Source organism: Primulina eburnea, chromosome 3 (genome assembly GCF_022965805.1).
Source record: "Primulina eburnea isolate SZY01 chromosome 3, ASM2296580v1, whole genome shotgun sequence".
Taxonomy (NCBI): Eukaryota; Viridiplantae; Streptophyta; class Magnoliopsida; order Lamiales; family Gesneriaceae; genus Primulina; species Primulina eburnea.
This window is the reverse complement of record NC_133103.1, coordinates 46,787,145-46,810,119: the sequence shown is the minus strand read 5'-3', so window position 1 is coordinate 46,810,119 and position 22,975 is coordinate 46,787,145. Positions and strand designations below refer to the sequence as shown.

General features: G+C 36.4%; 1 protein-coding gene and 1 pseudogene across 1 annotated transcript in view; both read right to left on the bottom strand.

The window, feature by feature from the left end:
* Positions 1 to 9,358, bottom strand: part of LOC140827687 (large ribosomal subunit protein eL38z/eL38y) — a 29,490-nt gene extending 20,132 nt beyond the window's left edge. Inside the window, exon 1 of the mRNA XM_073190466.1 lies at positions 9,354 to 9,358. Within this exon, the coding sequence (XP_073046567.1) occupies positions 9,354 to 9,356 (3 nt within the window). The 5' untranslated portion in view covers positions 9,357 to 9,358. The remainder of the gene's footprint in view (positions 1 to 9,353) is intronic.
* A 2,681-nt stretch (positions 9,359 to 12,039) lies between these two features.
* Positions 12,040 to 16,693, bottom strand: LOC140827686 (protein NLP9-like; annotated as a pseudogene).
* Between the last annotated feature and the right edge of the window lie 6,282 nt (positions 16,694 to 22,975).

Here is a 22,975-nt window from a genome sequence, read left to right as displayed (position 1 = left end):
TAACCTTCTCCTGATCTTCCCGGGCCAAGGGGATCTGATGGTACCCCTGGTAGGCATCCATGAAGCACAGCAATTCATACCCCGATGTCGAATCCACCAGTTGATCAATCCGGGGTAGGGGATAGCAGTCTTTTGGGCAGGCTTTGTTTAGATCCCTAAAGTCAACACACATCCTCCATTTGCCAGCTGATTTGGGTACCAAGACTACATTGGATAGCCAGGTGGGAAACTGGATTTCTCTAATCTGCCCGGCCCTCAATAGTTCCCCCACTTGATCGGCAATTACTTTATCCTTCTCGGGACCGAAGTGTCTCTTCCTCTGCTTTACTGCCCGAGAACCCGGGATGATATTTAACTTGTGCTTTGCTACGTGGGGAGAGATCCCTATCAATTCTGATGAGGACCATGCGAAGATATCCGCATTCTTTGCTAGGCACTGTAGTAATTGAGCCCGGGTCACTGGCTCAAGATCCCGGGCTATCTTTGTTGTTTTCAAGGGCTGCCCGGGTAAGATGCTTACTTCCTCCTGCTCCTCCCCTTCCACCATGTATACCTGTTGGATAGAGTGCACCTCCTCCTTCCCTGGTCTCCTACTCTCTCCACTTCGTCGGGCTCTTTTATTTTCAACTTTGACGGTTTCCGCATAGCACTTGCGGGAAGAGGGCTGATCTCCCCTTACTTCTCCAACTCTGTTCCCCACCGGGAACTTTAACTTCTGATGGTAAGCCGAGGCTACAGCTCGGAGAGCGTTCATAGCCGGCCTGCCTAAAATGATATTGTAAGAGGTAGGAGCACTTACCACCGTGAAAACCGTCATCACGGTCTTCCTGAGCTCCTCAGCTCCTATTGTGAGGGGCAAGGTGATTTCCCCCCGGGGGTCAACTGTGTGGCCAGCAAATCCGAATAATGCCGTTTCCACTGGCTGCAACTGGTAGCCCTCCAAGTCCATCTGATCCAAGACCTCCTGGAAAATAATGTTCACCGAGCTTCCTGAATCGATGAAAATCCGGCGGATGTCATAATTTGCCACCTTCGCTTGGATGACCAGGGCATCATTGTGTGGGAGGCTGACTCCCTGCAGATCCCGGGGACCAAAACTGATCACCGGCCCCTCATCCCTCCCTACATCCTCCACTCCAAAACTCTCTTGTCGGGAATGTGCTTTCCTGGCCCGGTTGGAATCTCCATCCGTTGATCCCCCCGAGATCATTTTAATCACCCCAAGGGTGGGCGACCCTCCTCCGTCCCTGTTTTCCCGACCACGAGACGTTTGACCGATATTATCTTTTTTTTCTTGTCTGACCTGGCCTTTATCCCCCGGTTTGTACCCTGCATCTTTATTTACCCACGGGAGCCCCCGGGGCTTCTTTGTTAACTGTGTCTGCTCCCCGGGGCCCGACTGGGAAGGGGCCCGTTTCAGTCGTCGGCACTCACTTGTGCTGTGAGCACATTCTCCATGATAGGAGCACATCTTGGGAGCGTGTGGCAGGGTTGGAGGTGACCGATATAATTTGGGTCCCTGATCACCGCTGCAAAGATGGACTCCTTCATCCCTGCGCGGCTTCATGGGGGCGTATCTAGAGAAACGCCCGAGATTATTTCCCCGGGCGTTGTCCTCAGCTTTCCCGACTCGATCATTTCTTTCTCGACGGGTGGACTCCCTCTTCTGCCGTTGCGCTTCCTCCATGTTTATGTACTTTTCTGCTCGGGACAGCAGATCCTCAAAATTCCCGGGCTGCTTTTTCACCAAAGACCTGAAAAAATCTCCCTCCTTGAGTCCCTGAGTGAACGCTGTAGTTTTGGTTTCAGGAGCACAAGCCGGCACCTCCAGGGATGCTTTATTGAACCGGCGAATGTACGCCCGAAGAGATTCATCACCTGATTGCTTTACCTCGAATAAGCTAAAGGCAGTCTTCTTATACCTCTTGCTGCTGCTAAAATGGTGCAAGAAAGTGTCTCTGAAACCTGCAAAAGATTGTATGCTCCGGGGTTTCAACTTTTCAAACCACCTCTGGGCAGAGTCCACTAGGGTGGTGAGGAACACCTTGCACTTGATTTTGTCAGAGTAGCAATGTAACATGGCCATATTCTCAAACCGGGTGAGATGCTCGTCAGGGTCTGAGTTTCCATCATACTCCCGTATTTTGGTAGCTTTGAAATGAGCTGGGAGGGGCTCACTCACAATCTCCAGGGAGAAAGGGCATCCCTGGGAAGCATCCGGGGCTGAAACCTGAGATGACCCTGCTTTAGCTTCCAACTCTTTCACTTTCTTCTTTAAATCTTCTAGCTCCTGGACCATAGAAAAGGTAGGAGCTTTGGAAAACGCCTGGGAATTCTCTTCTCGGTCTCTTTCTTTTTCAAGAGGAGACTCTCCCATTGCCTCATTTTCCTTTGAATGACTGGGTTCAGGTAGGCCCCTTTCGGCGAGGGCTTTTTGGACCGCAGCAGCTATCAACTGAGCCAACTCCTCTGGGAGGTGACTGGGCAACGAATTTTCTTGACCTCCTTCCGGATTTTGAGGACCAGAGTGGTTCCCCGTAGTTTTACGAGTGGTAACCATATCTACGTCTTCAGCTACAGTTTCCCACAGACGGCGCCAATGATGTCAACCGGGCAAATCGGGTGGTAGCCGGGTGGGCGATTTGCCAAGTCGAGTGTTTAGATATATATGCGAACGTTAATACGAGCTACTGATGGCCCAGGGTGGTTGAGCTCCCTGTCACCTGAATGACAACGCCCGGGATGATTTGAGTAGTAACCCTGAAATCACAGAATGTTAGGGGAGCGCCGGAAGTTGTTCCGGCGTATCCACTCCGACGCTCAAGTCAGTGATGTACGCAAAGGAAAACTTCGAAAGTAAGAATATTTGTGAGTGCTTGTGAGTATTCAGAGAAGAGTCGATACCTCTGTGAAACACCAACGGAGGGTACTTATAGATGAAGCTGGTGGATAACTTGCCCGTAAAGTTCGGATGGTGGTCCATGACTTGAGATCATGGGCCACGTTGCAAAGTGGTGGGCCATGTACTGGGAGTGGACTTGGTCATGGAGTGTGGGAGGATGGGCTCCGTGATGTCCGGAAGACGTGGTAGTCAGAACGTGTCTCTTCCCCGGATATCTTCCACCCGGGTGCTTCGGAGGTACTTTTCGGACCGGGAAGTTTTTACCCCGGGTATTGGCTAATTATTCACTGGGCGGTGGCTCGCCAAGTAGTTCATTGGGAATTCCTCAGATAACTGAGTGCACAACTTGCCGGGCGTCTGAAGATCCGGAATCCCGTTTTTCACCCCGGTTTAATGAAAGTAATTGCATTTTGATATTTTCTCCCTGCTCTAATCTTGCCCAAGTTTGAGGACCTCTCGGGTCAGGGTCTGTATCCGGGGCCCGGGTTCCCTTGGGGCATCACCATATATCATGCTGCGTTTTTCTTAAAAAAAGAAATATTTGGTAGCAACACTCCCCAAAAGAATTTTTCCAAAAAAAAAAATATCATGCGATTGTTGTTAAATTGGAAGCCAATTTACATGTATTTCATGCTCCCTGATCACTTGTTAGATGTCTCGCCTTCAAAATTTTTCTTTGTGAAATCACATCGCGATTACATCAATTCAATGGGGAGGCCACGATGCTGTGATAAATCAAGATTTTTCGGTAATGTAGATGCTACCTGTGTGGGCAGTGCCCTCACAGGATCTCAGCAATTGATTTTACATGGTGATTAAATTTAGGCCTTTGATCACTTCATGGGGTGTATGTGTGTGTAAATCTGGGCCTTTGATCACTTCATGGGGACAGTGTCTCACAAGGTAGGGTGAAATGAACCCCTTATCTCCCCAACTAGGGGTGTCAAAAATGAACCCGACACGCTAACCCGACACGGGACGACACGAAAAATATCGGGTTTGGGTTAGGGGTTTTCGGGTTCGGGTCGAAACGGGTCGAGCCGAATGCAAACCCGAAAAAAAAAAATTTCTCGGGTGGGCTCGGGTTGCCCCGGGTTGACCTGAAAAAAATATCAGGTCACCCAATGACCCGACCCACCCGACCCACCCAACCCATCATGTTTTTTTTTAAAAAAATTTTACAATTTATATAACTATTTTCTAGACCCAGAGTATAATAGCGACGGATTTTGAGTAAAACCGTCGCTAATAGCGACGGGTATTAACAAAACCGTCGCCGATCTGTTAATACCTGTCGCTACTTAGCGACGGTTTATATAAAATGTCGCTAATTTTGCGACGGTTTCAACAAAAACTGTCGCAAATATTTTTTTTTTAAATGTTATAATTATTTAAATCTGAAATACAAATATATTGTGCTGTATAATCCAAAAAAAATTAACAAAATTTGAGAAATGTAATCATATTATTAATCTGTAAATAATAATACAAGTGTTTCATACAAAATGAATCAGCCATGTAACGCTCCATCTCCTCCTGTGATGTTGATTTAAAATGAATCAAATTGAATTTTTTTAATGTAACGTTGATGAAAATAACGAAATTTAATAAACTTACGTGGAGCAGGCGGGATCGCGTGTCAACGAAAGATCCATCTACATGTTGATGTGTGTGAACGTATAGCTCCCATGATTTTGAAATGCATCGTTCGCATCAATTTGATTATGCTCAGTATTTGGCTCAACATCAGTGACATAAGCTCGCCTACGTAGAGTACTCACATGCATCCAATCTGATTCTGCTCTCTTTGTTGTTGGATAAGTCAAATACACAACTTGCGAGACTTGCGTAGGAAATACAAATGGTTCGTAGTATTCAAGACTCTTTTTTCGATTAACATCAACAATTTTGTACTTTTTATTAGGAACCACAAATTGTTTGTAATTTCGTCTAAATATGGTTTGTTCTGACATTTTTTTTGATTGTAAGGATAACGGATATATCAATTTAATAAACACTCAGGATGACTAAGTGCAAATGTTAAAAACGACTCTAAACGCGACAATTTATAGACAGTTTGCTAAAACCCCGAACCCTAAACCCTAAACCCTAAACTATTAGCGACTGTTTGCTAAAACCGTCGCTAATACCCTAAACCCTAAACTATTAGCGACGGTTTACTAAAACCGTCGCTCATATAAATCGGCGACGGTTTAATGTGCGACGGTTTAAATAAAAACCGTCGCTATTGTTTTCTATATTTATTATTATTTTTTATTTTTCGATTTTTTTTCATTAATTTTTTTTAAAAAATAAAAAAAAATCGGGTTAGACGTGTTAGACGGGTTGAGTTGGGTTAGACGGGTTCGTGTTCGGGTTGGAGTTTTTGGGTTGCTTCGGGTTCGGGTTGGGTTCGGGTTGAAAAAAAAAAAAAAAATTCGCGGGTTGACCCGCAACCCGACCCAACCCAACCCACCCGATTGACACTCCTACTCCCACTCCCCAACAATGACGTCATGTAAAAAAATCCAGACACCTATAAATTTTCAAACAATATTCTAAGCCGATGATCAGTTAATAACGTCCATGGAAATGCCTGCGAAATTTCCTTGAGTTTCTTTATAAATATCTTCGTACGTGCGTTGAATATTTGTATCCAATGCCTGAAAGTGCAATGAGCTCGTCTCTTGGAACAAGCTTCGGCCGACTTATGGATTCTGCTTCAGTGAGGCTAAGATCCTTCACTTCCCAGCTCAATGCAGCACTTGTTCCTATAAAATCCTGCATTTTCTACTTCGTTCGTAGCAGATCAGTTTCTCCATTCAATCAAACAGTCGGCTTCATGATCACCACGATCCTGGTTTTCCTGCAATTGAAGTACCTAACGGCCAATGACAACAAAAGTACTCCTTTTACCACCCATCCTTACACTATGGGAGTCGCCGTTTTCTCCGCTTTCATGTACTATCTAGCGTGTTCGTTGCATCTACAATACTCCTTGCGCCGATTTTCTGTTTTATCTCACAACTGTATGGTGTGGTTTGGGAACATTTCAGTGGCATCTCTTGTGTCAATTCTCTTTCCAGACTGGGTTAGGCCTTTTCTGTATGTGGTGTTTGGCTTGATATCAGCAAGTGAGTTTCTGCAGAAACTTTTTGTGGAGGAAACCGGCGGAGCATTTTGTGCGCAACGAAGACGCATACGCCGGTTTTGGGACGAGTTAGGAAGACTCTGTTCGTTGGAAAGAGCACATACACTTCCCATTTAAGTAAATTCCAAGAGTAGCCAATTCTTTTGTTTTGCCTAATACTCTGCCTATATTGCTGGAAGGATAGGAAAATATGCAAGAAAACAAGTCAATTCTTGAACTTGTTATGTCAGTTTTGTGGCTTTGGATCTTGTATTTCTTTGTATGGTTAATTTCAGTTGTAATAATCGACAGGCTTTGGAGTCACATGATGAATCTGTCCGCACGGATTTATCTGACGAAAGAAGGCCCAAACACGATCTCTGTGGTTTTTAATTTTATTCCATTTTATGCACAATAAAACTAAAAAATAGGTATCTTGTAAAATTATATTACGAATGTTTATATGTGAGATGAGTCAATCCTACCGATATTCATAATAAAAGTAACAGTCTTAACTTAAAAAAGTAATACTTTTTCGTGGATGACCTAAATAAAAGATCTGTCTCACAAAATACGATCCGTGAAACCGTCTTACACAAGTTTTTGCCAAAATTAAATTACAAGTAACTTTTATTGAAATTTTTATAAATGGTATCAAATAATTTTGGGAAACCAGTACGAATTTCGATTTCCTCTGCATATGTAGCATTAATCCATTGAAGTTTCAACTTTTACTCAAAAATAAAAAAAAAGATAAAGGGAACGAAAGTAGCCAGACCACTTGCAACGGAAATTATTTTCTAATATACATGTAGACAATATAATATTATAATTAAACTGTTTGAGTTAATGATTAAATCGTCTATATTGAACTGACAAAATTGGATAACTAAATTGAACTTATCTGAATCAAGAAGCGAACCGACAAGGTTAAAACAAAAATATATTGATACGATGATATTCAACAGTTCAAGACGTATTAAGATGAATCATACTAGTTTAGAACACTTGTGCTGATCATTAGCTGATATTAGACATTCTCTGAGTGCAACAATTATTTATATTCATCTTATCTGATTTGAGTATAAGTTATTCACTTTGTATTATGAGATGTTTTCCCACTTATTTGACTTGTTTATTTCAGTACTTAGTTTGATTGGAAAATTAATTGAGCTGCTCACATAGCTTAAATTTGCATTAATCATAAAGAATTTTAAAAAAATTTATTCGCCCTCGAAACTTCGTTTCGATCCTAATTTCATCCTCTACAATTATCAATTGCCTTATAATATTTTTATCAGAACAAATAAATCTCTTCGCATTTTCCAGAATAGTAGATAATTGGCCTTGTGTGCAGTGTTTGACCTACAGTTAGAACAGCTATATGTGAAAACGGCATTTCTTCATGGAGATCTGGAAGAAGAAATCTATATGCTCCAGCCAGAAGGTTTTGCGGAAAAAGGCAAAGAGAACTTGGTTTGCAGGTTGAACAAATCTTTGTACGGTCTCAAATAGGCGCCGAGATGTTGGTACAAGAGATTTGATTCCTATATCATGAGCCTTGGATACAACAGACTGAGTACAGACCCTTGTACGTATTTCAAGAGGTCTGGTGATGATTATATTATTTTTTTGTTGTATGTGGACGACATGTTGATAGCAGGCCCCAACAAAGATCAGGTCCAAGGATTGAAGGCACAGTTGGCTAGGGAATTTGATATAAAGGACTTGGGACCAGCAAACAAGATTCTAGGGATGCAAGTTCGCCGAGATAGAAGTAACAGAAAGATTTAGCTTTCCCAAAAAAATTATTTGAAGAAAATCTTGCAACGCTTCAACATGCAAGATAGTAAGCCAAATTCGACCCCTCTTCTTGTTAATTTCAAGTTATCCTCCGAGATATGTCCTAGCAATGAAGCAGAGAAGATGTAGATGTCTCAAGTACCGTATGCATCGACAGTGGGAAGTTTGATGTTCGCCATGATCTGTACAAGACCAGACATTGCTCAAGCAGTGGGAGCAGTTAGTCGGTATATGGCGAATCCTGGACGAGAGCATTGGAGCACTGTTAAGAAGATCTTTAGATACATTAAGGATACCTCGAATGCTGCATTATGTTATCGAGGATCAGATTTTACACTCAGAGGCTATGTCGATTCAAATTATGCAAGTGATCTTGATAAGAGGAAATCTACTACTGGTTATGTGTTTACACTCGCAGGAGGAGCAGTAAGCTGAGTTTCAAAAGTGCAAACAGTCGCGGCGTTACATACAACGGAGGCAGAATATATGACGGCTACTCAAGCTTGCAAGGAGGCAATATGGATTAAAAGATTATTGGAGGAGATCGGGTACAGACAAGAGAATGTTCCTTTGTTTTGTGACAGTCAGAGTGCCTTGCACATCGCAAGGAATCCAGCCTTTCATTCCAGGACGAAACACATTGGAGTACAATTTCATTTTGTGCAAGAAGTAGTAGAAGAAGAAAGTGTGGATATGCAGAAGATCCATACAAAGGATAACATAGCTGATTTTCTGACCAAGCCAGTGAACACTGATAAGTTTGAGTGGTATAGATCCTCAAGTGGCCTAGCAGAAACGTAAGCAGCAGAGAATGGCAAGATTGAAAAGATGTGTGGAGATGTGTTTGATTCTCAATCAAATCTCCAAGTAGGAGAAATATAGGCAAAAGTGGGAGGGGGGATCAGTCAAAGAAAATGAAAGAAAAACGTGGGCTGTATCTGTTGAACAAAATGAAATTTCGTGGAAATTTCAGAAGACGCGTTTTATACGCGTCTTCACACTGACAAGGGCTCTATAAATAGAGCCCCCCCTTTCGTTCTGAAATTAACTCTTCTTCCAGTTTTCTCTCATCTTATAAGCATTTGAGTGCTTAGTTCTATAATATTTGTGAGGTGTTTTGTTCTCCTGTATTAAGAGAGTGTGTTTTCTCTTTGAAAACACAGTGAGTGAGTTGTACAACACAAAATATTATAGTGAAATTCTTTTCATCTTGCCCGTGGTTTTTACCCTAATAATTTTTAGGGGTTTTCTACGTAAATCTCGGTGTCCAGTTTATTCTTTATTTTCGGGTTTTATTATCTCAAATTTCGTACGTGGGACCAACATTTGCGCCCAACAAAATTTGAATCACTATATTATCTTATTATTTGAGCTCTTCATCCACAGCCTAAGTTCAATCCCTAGTCTTTGGAGTCGAATCTCCCAAATCTTAGGCCATAATTAACTGTTTCCTTCAAGTATCTTAATTTCCATGCAACTAGACATGTCAAAACGGGCTGGCGGGGCGGGCCAGCCCGCCATTTTCGCGGGCCTTTAAATGACCAACCCAGCCCAACCCACCTTGGGCCGCGGGCTAGGTGGGTCGACCCGCTTATTTTTTTAAGAAAGCAATACTAAACAATATCGCATTAAACATATAAGAAAAATATATTTCAGTTAAATAGTTTCATAAAATACTTAAAAACATTAAAATAAAAAATTAAGAAAACATCAACATAATCCATAAAAAGTAAAGTGCTTAAACCAAACATGAAGATTGAGACATGGAAGAGAACATAAAGTCGAGTAAAGAGACGGTTGTAAATTTTAGAAAATATTATGTGTTCAGAAATACACATAATTATCAAACTTCCGTCGGGTCCACAAAATTTCACTACAACTCGTCGGACTTCAAACGAAACCGCTCTTGGGTTCACAAACAACTGTTATGATTAAAAATTATTTTAAGATTCATGAATAAAATTTACAGAAATATCTTCCTTTTAAGATTCATGAATAAAATTTACAGAGATTTAGATTTTACCAGAGTGAGTGATGGAAGCGAGGCTAAGGAGAAAAATAAGAAAGAAATAAGATAAGAGAGTGATGTAGGCGTATGAGACTTATTCCAATTTTTATATAAAACTCAAACTTAAAATTAATATATATATATATATATATATATATATATATAATTTTATCCTAATTTGGTGGGCCAACCCGTCCCATTTGGGCTCGACCCATCTTGGCCCCCAACCCAAACGGGCTCAGTCCATTTGGTCCGCCTCCAAACGGACTGCTATTTTATCAACCCAACCAGCTCAATTTTTATAGCGGGACGGGCCGACCCGACGGGCCTGACCCAATTTGACAAATCTACATGCAACAGCCTCCCAATGAATCTTCCCATGTTTTACATACACCCGCCGATCACGCTCATTGCATATGCCAAGTCGTGTCTTGTCCATAATAGATTCCACAACACTCGCATATGATATTTTATACACATGATCCTTTGTTTTGGTGATTGATCCTTGGACAACTTAAAATGAGATGCCATTGGTAACCAGACTCCCTTAGCATCAATTTACTGAAATATTTAATTACTTTTTCCAAATACCTTTTTTGAGTGAGACATAGATATCTCTTTCTCATGTCCCTCACAATTTCCATGCCTATGATTTTTACATAGATGTTGCGGGATATGTTTTTCCCAAATCGTAGCCATGATACTATTATCTCTATTAATTATCAATATAGAAGAATAGGCCAACCCCAGAGAAATCCCCCACATAGCCTCAATTTTTATTAACAACATATACAAAATCTAAATTACAAGTCTACTTGGTAAATTCTGATTCTAACTCATAATATTTGACTATATTTATTGTTGATATTGAGTTAAAAAAAATTCCTCAACTCCAAAGACAATTATCCACGAAAAACGTAATTGTAAACGCACGCAACATGTGCATAAATGTACTAGTTGTAAATCTATTATGTCTAATTTGTTGGTAGGTATTCTTTTATTTGTCTTGGAAAATCACGGAATAGAAATAGGTGAACCAAATTGCTATGAGAAAATAGTCGAGGCAAGAGTTTGACTCTTTTTCCTCAAAACGATATTGTCCCGCCCCCGTGCTCACGTTTGTTGGCAATTCGTTTCTTAAGATACAACTACTACGGCTTCAAAATAGTAGCACTACAAATTCTAAACCACAAAAACTTGAAAATATTTAGAACGCTATCAAGATGGTATGCAAACTTTACAATTTCAAATTCTAAGCGTTTAACTTAAAAATTCAATTCCAAAAATTTAAATTTTGCAAAACTTGTATTTAAGCGCAAATGCTTAAAAAACTCTAAACTAGAAGACAACTCTCAAATTTAATTCCAAAGTTCGAATTTAAGCGTATAAGATTAGAAAATACAAACTCAAGATTTATATCTTGAAAATTTGAATTTAAGTGGTAATGCTTAAAAATTCGCAAATAGAACTAAACTTAAAGATAAATGAATAGAAAAGAAATGATGTGTAGATTGCAAATAAAAGAAGTCATATTTATAGAGGGTGAAAGCCTTCATAAAATGACGCAACACTTCATAAAATGAATCTTTCGGCCAAGTCTGAGGCACCACAAAATCATGAATTTATATATATATATATATATATATATATATATATATATATATATATATATATATATATATATATGAAGAAGAACCACAAATTTTTTTGAGATCAAAATTTATGTTGTTGACAGATATAATTGCATTTGAGGATTTTAAAATTAATAGAGATTTTATGATATAAGTAAAGTGATTATTAGGATAATCTTGTTTATAAGAGGATTAAATAGATAATGTGGAGTGTTTATTAACATTTTGCAGTGCAAATAAAACTTTATTTTTAAAAATTAACTAAATTTAAGGTCAAATTACATTTATAGGAGGCCGTTTTTAAAAATTACCTCTTAAAATAATGTATTTCTCATTTTCAAACGATCATGTCTCTTCAAACATAAAAAATAAGTATAAAAAATCATTAAAAAAATAGCAAAAAAAAATCATATTTAAATTATTATTCTAAAAAGTTATCAAAAAATCTTTTTAAATAAATTTTAAAGTTTTTAATTTTAATATGATCTCTGCAGTTTTATACAAAATTTATTTAACATTTAAAAAAAAAAAAAAACTTAATGTACATGGACATATTGTGTATGAAGGAGTATTGTTCGTTTTATGATAGAATATACATTTTTTTATATGTATATATAGATGGACATGGATATTTCACCTAAAGCAGATAACAGAAGCTACTATACAAAATGAGCTGCCTCACAGATACTCTGAGAGACTACATCCAACAGCATAGCTCAGCTAGAAACTGAACTTCGTCCACGACTCAATATACATATAATTGCGGAGGGGCGACATTAGCTGCTGCCAAAGTTTCCCATGAAGGAAGTAGACGAATCACGAACCAAGAACTTCACGGTACGAGTGCCAAGAAAACTTAACATTTCAATACATTCTTGAAAATCTGAATCATTTACCAGCATCACCCATTCCTCTTCGTCGTCGAGATACCTGAGCTGGAATTCCCCCATCACCAGGTTGAACCTCTTTCCCACTTCTTCATGCAGTTCAAAACATCCAGATGCAGGCTTGAATTTAAACCGAATCATGTCGTCTTTGTAAATAGCTTTAACTGTGATTTTAGAGCCGCTGTCTCCACAACTTTCTTCAATGATCTTTTCAGGGGTTTTTTCACCAAAATTTCCCGAGCTAGTGGAACTGCCACTCATCATTGTTTTCGACCCGTTTGATGAGTCTGTCATGCCTGACAATTGGCTATGTTCATCTACCATAGTGTTGCCTTTGGACTCAGAGGTTTCAGGTTTCATGCAACTGAATTCTTGTTCCCATCTATCGCACACTTCTTTCGATAGGAAAGAATCTGCCGTACCATTTGGAGAAGTCATCCATGGCGTTGTACTTAGACTAGCTGGCCTTGATGTCCACGTATCTAACGCAGCTATTCTAGACTTATCTAAATTTTGGGTAAGAGGTTCTTCGGTTGTACACTCTCCCATTAAAGAACTTGCATAGAGAGCATTTAATTCTGCCAGCCAGTTCTCGTCTGCAAGACACTCTTCTTCAACTTTTACTCTAGTATCCTCAGAGGTAATGAAAAATGTCAAGGGTTCCGGCACTGCGTTTGGGATAACTGATTCCGACTGCCCAGCGGAAATATTTTTACCAGTGAAGGGTAAACATTTTCCCATATCAATGTTTTTTGTCATAGAGCCGACAGATACAAGCACTCCTGTGGTTGCATCAAACTTCAAACCTCCTTCTAAACCATGGACAGAGTCAAGCACGCTTTGTATTTTCTTCAAAGAACGGTTCACCTTATTTATCTTTCGAGATGGCCATCTCGCGATGCCATGTTGTCTACATATCCTTTTGAGAGTAGTGGGACAGACTACGGAAGAAAATAAACCAAAAATTAAGGTCTGACAATTCAAAATATACTTGATCTGGCATTTTTTGCTACTCATTTGAATGTCGTTTAAAAGGCAATGTGTTCGAAACAATTCCAAATGATACAACCATTTTGAATAGGCAGTATAATGTCTTATGGGAAAAACATTGGATTCAAAAGTAAAATAACATGGTACCTCAAATTCTGGTCTTAAAGGGCAGTATGAAACTAATTCTGAAAGTGAATAGATCAACTCACCACCAATACTCTTTGCAGCATCTTTAAGGCTCCCAGAGAAGTGTTGTTGTAAAACACTTAAACTGATGTGCTTCTCACCGGTGCTTCGTTTCTTCTCCATCGGTCGAATTGGTTCGAACATCGCCTAAAAGGGATTATAAGAAGTACCTCAATACCAGTATCGGTTTAGAAAAGTAACCTCTGAGATTAGGCATGCTAGTTGGCTTTAGTTATTCATGATATCACTTTTCAATCTAATTGTTTAGAACATTGCTCTAGATTTTCTCAACTAAACAGGAGAAATGTTAGTTTTGCTCAAAATTTTCTTCAATTTCATTTCCAACCATATCACCTAACCATTTTCAACAGATCCTGAATGAGTTTACAATTGATAAAAGCAAAAATCAGACTACGACATTGCATATACAGAAGTAAAATGGTATATAAATATTCACGAGTATATAAAAAGAAACAGGATTCAAAATTTACTCGGGCTTGATCCTGACAAGACAAATCAGTTCCGACACAGGATATGTATTAGAAAGATCGAGACAAGTTCCTTTGAAGAAAGATTATAAGGTACCTGCTTGGAAGGGTCGTTAGCTCCTATTTCTGCATTATTCGATTCAAATACACTTTGAGGTACCCTATCAACAGAATTTAGATTCCCAAGCGACTGCTGAACACTCATTGATAAAGCAATTACTCGTATATCTTTTATTTCTCCGTCTCGTACTCCAACCTTCAAATCCCCTTCCGGTCCAAGTAATTCAACTTCAGAAACAGTCCTCAAACTCTTGCACATCCTTTGCATGGTACTAGAAAGGTTATCCAGCAAGAGTTGTTGATCTGTAGTCCCTTTAATGTCAACAGGTAGAAAGAACTCCAATACATAGTCATCATTACCAGTATGAGTACTTCTTAGTCTAATAGCAACAGCTGCGTTTAGACCAAATTTACGGGCATGATGAACGAGCGGATACTCATTTATAAGGTAATCCTTGACATCCGGGTGAAAAACAGGGCGATTTGATTGAAGGGCTCTCCCTACTATCCCTTGACCTTCCTCGAGGTGATGCTTCGCACATGAATGCAAAAATCCCTGCATGGATCTGTCATTTGCATAACAGACGGTGTCCTCAACACACAAAACATATTTTTCGTATGGAATCATATTATGTCCTGCACCTCGTACATGTAGTGTTTCAATACCAGCCTCTTTGGTGTAAATACAAGGAATCCAGGTTAACACCAGAGGCAAATGATGTGTGTGGCAGACAGAACGTAGAACATCAGTAATCTCCGCTAAGGCTAACTGTCGATTCTTTGAGAGAGACTGAAATAATAGGCTACGTTAGGAAGTAGATGATCATAATTACAATCATGGAATAAAGAAATGATAAAATAGGGAAAATAATTATACCAACCTGGGAACTAAGTCGAGGAGGAACACTGCTCCTTAAACTCATCACCTAAAAAATGTTGACACTTAGATATGAATATATGAAATTGATTGCATTAAAAGTACAACTGATTTTCGGGCCAAATCATGCTTTTGTGCGTAGATAGTGCATAAAATATATCATTATATAGGCAAGAAAACAGAACCTATCAGATCCTCTCTGGCTCATCGAAAAAACTAACCTTCAGAGCACGGCAAACATTTTCCATCTCTGAATCAAAATCGGGCTGCTCCTTCATCGTAACCAATTCTAGCACAGCGCAACACGGTCCTTCAAGGCAATCCTCTTCAAAACAGGTAAAGCAATAGTTCCTCTCACTTTATGATCAGCAGCATATTGCACTCGCAAGTATTCGGCCTCACTGTAGTACATAACATTTGAAGTCCACTCCGGGATCATAGAGGTAAAAACACGGCCAGGAAGTCCAGGTAAGAAACCCGGATTTGATTCCGCCGCGAAATTAAATGACCTAGAGACATCACGATATCCAGACAGCTTTTCGTCAAGTAAATAAGGTTGTTCACGGGTGCTCAAGATGTAATGGTCACCGTTCCTCGATGGAACCCAAACTTGGGCCAAAATACCCTCACCAGACCACCCCTTAGCAAGAAGCACTGCTTGAATCATTTTCTCGGCCAGTGACTGCCTTGGAGGCCTCGGGATCGTAAAATGATCTACATTAGCCGATGCATGATTCAGATTCAATATTGCATCAACATCATCAACCGTTTGTGATCGAAACATCGTTTTAACTTCCCTAAAGAACAAATCAGCCTCCCTCGTGGTGATCATTCCACGTTCAACCCCATACAATTCCTCGAAAAGCCCCAAATTAAGAGGATCTACGACATCCGATAACGTGCTGGGGCCATCACAACATCCATCATATGCATCAAAATTCATCAGCTCTGCAACGTTACCAAACGACTCCTCCAAATTCCAGACCTGCACACTGTTATCCAAGGATGCAGCACCGTCCATCTGATAAAGTGCCCTTTTCTTGAATCTACTTCCTCACAGTTCCTACAAGATGATCCTACTTTATTCCTAATGATTAAAAAAAATCCAAGTTATCCAATGATGCGGCAACTATACCATCCATCTGACAAAGTACACGTTTCTTAAATCTATTCCTCACTGATTCAGCACGTTCCCAGTGATCCTACTATATCCCAAATGATTAAAAACCTGCAACAAACATAACAAATATTACTAGTTTTCGTACTCCTAGGCATGCACACACACACTAGCAAACAAGTATTTATACAATAAGAGGCATATTAAGTCACGGCATACGTAATTTTTTCCTCGTCTGATTCGGAGCTGACCACGAAGATTCAAAGATTTAGATTTCTCTAATGGAGGAAAGGCCAGAAACCTCAATCAACCCAAACAATGGATCTCCAACTAAATTCCAAGAATTTACCAATCAAACAACCAATAAAATCACAATATGCTACAGAATACACAAACTCAAGCTAAGATTCACGGTATACTGATGGATTTATACTATTACAAGTAAAAAAAAAATCATCTTTGTGTGGGTTGAATCAGAAAAGATCCCAGCTTTGCTCCTACCCAAAATTACTTATAAGGCATTACATTTTCCAGAATCAGAAAAGAGCCCAGCTTTTCTCTGTAGCAGTAAGCACCTTCCTGAATTGATTGGGGTAACACCGCAGGATGGATACATAATAAATAAATCAAAAAAAAAAAAAAACAGAAGCTGACAAATATTTTTGCCGGAAAAAGGCTTTTATTTATTTATATATATATATATAAATATATATATATATATATATATATATATATTATCGAATTCAAAATTCCAAAAAATATATATATATTTCTCATCGCTTTTTCAAAAGTGAAAAAATATATATTCAAAAGGTAATATTGAATAAAAACTTTTGGAAAGTCATTGTTTATTCACTTTTTTAAAAAGTTTCTTAATTAATCCGAATATTCTTTTTTCGAAACACAAATTTTATTTATTTATTTATTTTCGAAATATGTGGGAAACTTTGTTTTATTCGCAATGAATTTTATTATCACATATTTTTTCATCATATACCTATCCAATCAAATTAAAAGTATATAAGCGATGATAAATTAATAAAATAAGTCGAACTCAAACTCGAGTTCTAGTATATATAAAAAATTAATTTAAAATTTAAAAACTCGTGATAATTGAAAATTTATGCAGAAAAAAATTATAAACGAGCGACAACATCGAAATTTCTTCGAAGTAAATATTATTATTTTGGGATAACAATGGAGATCACATTAGCATGTGTTTATTAGTCGTGATCTACATATTTTGGTAATTTATCAAAGAAAATCATTTAATAATTATATTTCAAATTTAAATTCTTGTTATGAAAATTTAATTTCCTTCTTTCTCCAAGCCAAGTTTTAGTGTAACCATTTTCAATATGCTAGAGAAAAGTTAATCATCTTCAGAGGTCGACCCGACTGATATATATTATTAACTAATTTCTTTCTCCTTTTCATCGAATCGATCTTATAAATCGAGAATATCTAGATATAAATTGACCAACTAATTCAATTTTCATTAATGTTTGTTTTTTAGTAAAAAAAATATGTGGATGAAATTAGCAACAGAAGCATAAATAGAACAGGAGAGGAAGATCTAACCTTTCTTGAAACTTTGAATAGATCCGCAAGTGGTTGCAATAGAAGATTGTTGTCTGAAACTCATTGAGGAATCCCACAGCAAGTTGTCTTTTACTGTGTTAAGATATATATAGACACACGCGCATAAGATAAATTAAATAAAAAAAATTGTGGGTTTTTTTCGTCATTTCGAGACGTATGATATTTCATCTTAAAATATTTTCAACTATTAATTTATTTATATATCGATATCTATAATATATTATATATTATTAAGCTTTTGTCAGTTTTACTAACTTTGATGTCATGTTATGTTTTTTATTTAATATCAAAAAATAAATGTTGGTATTTCGGTTAAGATTATATATTTAGAAAAAATTATCGTAAATTCCCTAACATACAAATATTAGTTCAATCTATCCAAGTTTAAATTAGTATATGACTCATTTTTAGGATCAAACGATTATCATTATACCGAAAGTCAAGATGTGACTTTATTTTTTTAGAGTTGTGACAGTGCAGAGTGCACTTAGTTGAGTGCTAATGGATCGTGCTATTAACCTCATGATTCCGGAGATGTGCTTGTCTATATGTTAGTGATGTCTCATATCTCTTAGAGATCAGTCTTCTTACCGTTTTTCTATTGTCGATCATCTCCTCAGCAGAGACAATATTGTCCGTTAAAATCCGAGGTCACACTTTTACGGCTCACCTATCCAACCAGATCAAGCGGTGCAACAACAGCAGCTCGACGCACAAGAACTTTCCAAGAGGTCACTCGTACCAGTATTACTCTCACTCATGCACATTTAGCTCAACATATAAATATGTTAATTAGGAGACCTGAACTCATGACCTCGTTCTGATACCAATTGTTGGACCGATCGCTCGCCGTTTTACCAAAAAACTATAGATGATAATAATGGTGCAACTCAAATTTTTTAAAATACATAACGACTCAAACTTCATGATTTGATCGATTTACCAAACATAAATAATTATTACACTCAGCACTCATCATCTAAAATTTATTATAAAACACCATCAATTTTTTTTAAAAAGTGATTTATATAATTTTAATTTTAATATGATCTTTAAATCTTTTATACAAAAAAATTCTAATGTTTAAAAAACTATAACTAATATGATCAAATGTAAATTCTAATAAGTGTATTGGGTACCCCCAACATATAAATAACATGATTAAGTGGCATTATTATGTTCCCGATGAATAAATATCATATAGTTAAATTTTATTATAAGAAAAGGTGGCCCAATGAATATTTGGATCGTGGCACAATATGACAAGTTGACCAATCAAATATGAAATGATTCCTGGAATCTCCGGCAACTCACAGATTCCAATCCATTAAAATATATTTATTTTTAATTAAAAATAAATAAAACAATCCATTATTATTTTTAATCAATAAAGAATAACCAAAATAAAGTTGTCACACGCATCTCCTTATTTTACTTTATTTTTTGCGGCGCTGCCTTTTCCTAATTATATTTTTATTATTTAAATTTTAAAGTAACAAAATGTTAATTCTCAATAAGATTATTGTGAGAGTTATTTCACTAGTCGAGTTAAAAATAATTGTAACGAGACTGAGGACGGATTGAGAGCCACTCAGAATATAAAACGCATGAGTTTGTAGAACAAAATAACCATCAAAGTTGTAACTTTTCGTAAACGAATTGCTTGGTTTGCAGTTGATTGATCTCATGGAGAGACGGAAGTAGACGTATGATGAATTCGTCCGAACTACAGTAGTTTCTCGGTGTTTTGTTTTTCTTCGTTTTGATCTATTCTTTCGATCTTGTTGGCTTGATTCCTCTGATAATCTTCGGATCCGTCGTAACAATTACAAATTGGGTACTAAAGTAAGAAAGAAAACGAAGTCCACCTATCTTTTTTTTTTCCTCTTTAGCTGAGGTTCAAAAGCATTTAAAAGCCAGAATCATTTGATCTTTTTGACACATCACAAAACAGGAAACATTTAATTTCATTCCAAATAATCAAAACTAAATTTATTATGTTTGGTTAATTGTGTATAAATGAAGGTAGTAATAAATGACTGACATTCTGAGAAGTTTACGTACGTTAAACTGTCCAAGTTGTGTCACTCGATATGATTGGCTCTGAAACTATAAAAATGTTATGTCAGATCTTAACGAGTAATATCGTTATTAAATCAACCGTCATTGTTAAATTACCAAAATTTTAATTGGTCCAACAATTATGTATGTAAGTATGATATTTAATATAATATTGATCTTTTTCACTAAAATATTTTAATCTTTTAGTCAGGTTCTGGATTTGTCATGATTATGATAAGAAGAAATAAAATTTGTTGGCAAAATTAATTAATTGTCAAAACTGAAATAAATAATCAAATAGACCAAAATTAGAAGACCAAATTTTTTTTGAAATTATAAATGTAATGTACGTGTATATGATTGTGTAATGATGAGACATAATTAATTAATTTCAAAATAAAATAAATGTTGATTATCAATTAATTTTGGGGAAAAAAAATTGAGGAGAGCTTTGAATTTCGTTTTCCAAACCACTTTGTTTCCCACACGCTAAATTCTTTAATACATGCCACCTAATGGTTTTATGCTCTTCTCAATTATAAGATGTCCAAATCAAATAATAATAATAATTATTATTATTATAATAAGAAAAGCTCATGGAATAAAAAAAACAGAGCAATTTGAAACGAAATTAGAGGAATCGTCGCTAATTTTAGCGATGACTCTTTGATACTGTGGCAAATTCACAACGATTTTATAAGAGATGTCTTTGTTACTATCGACGATATAAAAACATCGTATTAACGATGAAACAAAGATTTGTATTAATAACGGAACAACGAAAATAATAGGTAGGTTTGTTTAGACATTTTCTGATAACAACTTTTATGTCTTGTTAAGAGGATTTAGCCAAGTCGACAACAAATCGTGTGAATCTTGATGAGTGGCGGTTAGCCCACAAACTATTGATTGATGCAGTCGTGTTTTTCATAACGTATCTTATTATGGTACATGAGATCTTACTTATGCGGGTACTACCTTCACTTTATTTCAACGGATAAGATCTTGCCACACATACAATTTTTTAAAAAAAGTGGGTCCTATATATGTATGTGCAAATCTTGGCCATCCATTCTATCATGAAGACAATGTCTACATGGATATGATGAAATAAACCTCTTATTATATCAAGTAAGAATCTCAATTAAAACATAAAATATGACAATATTTTACTTCACATCAGTAATTTTAGATGACATATTATCATATTTTTAGTGACATGTCATAAGTTTTCGACGTCACATTAATAATCTTATGAAAATGACTAAAATTGAAAAAAAAAATGTATGTTGATAGACTAAGACTACATATTGATTAATAAAAAAATAAAAAAGTGAAAAAATACAAATTTCTATATTAAATAAAATTAATTTTCCAACATAAACAAAACCCTTTGTCTTGAAAATTCATGTATCTCTCGTTTTTTTTCCCAGTATGGTATAAAATTTTTAGATCAAGCTCTTACATGGGTTACACAATTTTCAGCACCGTCAAAGATATATAAAATTAAATTGTGCAAATTAACTTGATAAATGGATCGTTTTTAAATATCTAACTTCTCTATTACAGAATTATTTAAATTTTAAGTGAAAATTTTAAATGTTGCCATGAGAAAACTCTAAAAAATCATCCTAAGCATAATTTTTTTTTTAAAAAAATTATCATTCTCATTAGAATCAAACTCTTATCGCAACACTAAAAGTTATAATCGTTAGTCAAGACTCGTCTTTATTTCATTTTACACATGGCTTCACATAGTCCCATACTAAGCGAAATGTGGATATAAGAGATTGCACCTACATGGATGTTGGTGATGTTATTCTCACAAGTCTGGGGAGGGGACATTCTTATTTTTGGTGTTGTCTCATATCATTTTGTAGGTCAGTTTTATCCTTTTTTTCTCCGCTAAAGAATTCCTCAACAGAGATCAATCTTTCCTATTAAAATATAATGGTATTCTTTAGCGGCTTACCTAACAAATCAAATTATACACCCTAGTATCAAATACTTGATGAACGAGAGCTTCCCAAGAAGCCATCAACACAATAGTTCTTTCACATGTACATGCGTAATCCAACAAGCCAGAGGTCGTTTATTGTCCGTGCAACTTTATGGTACCGACGATCACGCACCGCCCTCTTCAGCCCCGAACCTCACATATCCTGATATCCAATATGTATTGGAATGTTTTTTTCCAAGAAATTTCATGAATATAATTATTTTTTTGATTGTTGAGTATTTTATTTTAATGAAATCGCAATTTCTTTTCTATTTCTAATTCACTAAATCGAGGCAGTTAACTTGTTGAAGAAAATATAGAATATATATTCAGCTGTCATATAGTAATATAATTATAATTAAAATAGAAAAGAAAATCCAGAATTGGAATTTGTGATCTCATTTATTGAACTGAACATGCACAAATAAAATAAAATAAAATAAAATAATTTTAGTTAATAAGTAATATAAAATGTATTCACAATTTTATTTTAGTCGTACATACATGATAAAACCAACATTAATTAAAAAATACTTTTAAATAAAATAGAATTTTATAGTCATTCATAATTTACAAATCTATACTCATATTGTTGTTGTCCAACCAACCAACAAAGTAATTTATATTTATATATATATATATATATATATATATATATATATATATATATATATAATTTTATAGTTATTAATAATTTACAAATCTATAGTCGATTCTCATATTGTTGTTGTCCAACCAACCAATAAATTACTTATTATTTCATCTTTCATATTCTCTACAAAATTCAGATTTTCACCGAATTTAAGTTAGTTTTTTTTTTCAACGTTCTTCTATCATTCAGTTGTTTTAAAATTTCGTGTCTGTTTTGCGACAAGGAATGAATTTATATATATTTTTCGAATGTAGGGTTTATATTTTATATCGTATTTTTTTATTGAAGAATCTATATGCGTTGTTCTTCATCATTTCTCTGGAATTTCACATCAACTAACAGATGTTTCTGACTGTTTGTAGCTTGTATTTGAACTTTGAGACATTTTTATGGTTGTCAATTAACCGTTGCCATTTTTATGTTTTATTAATTATTGAATATTGTTCTCTAAACTGACTAAAATCCTGACTCCGGCTCTGGATGATCCCACATTGTCATAATTACATTAATATATAACGTAAATATTTTTTCTTATTCAAGATCTAATCTTGTATTAAAATCGATTTGTTACTACAATCAATA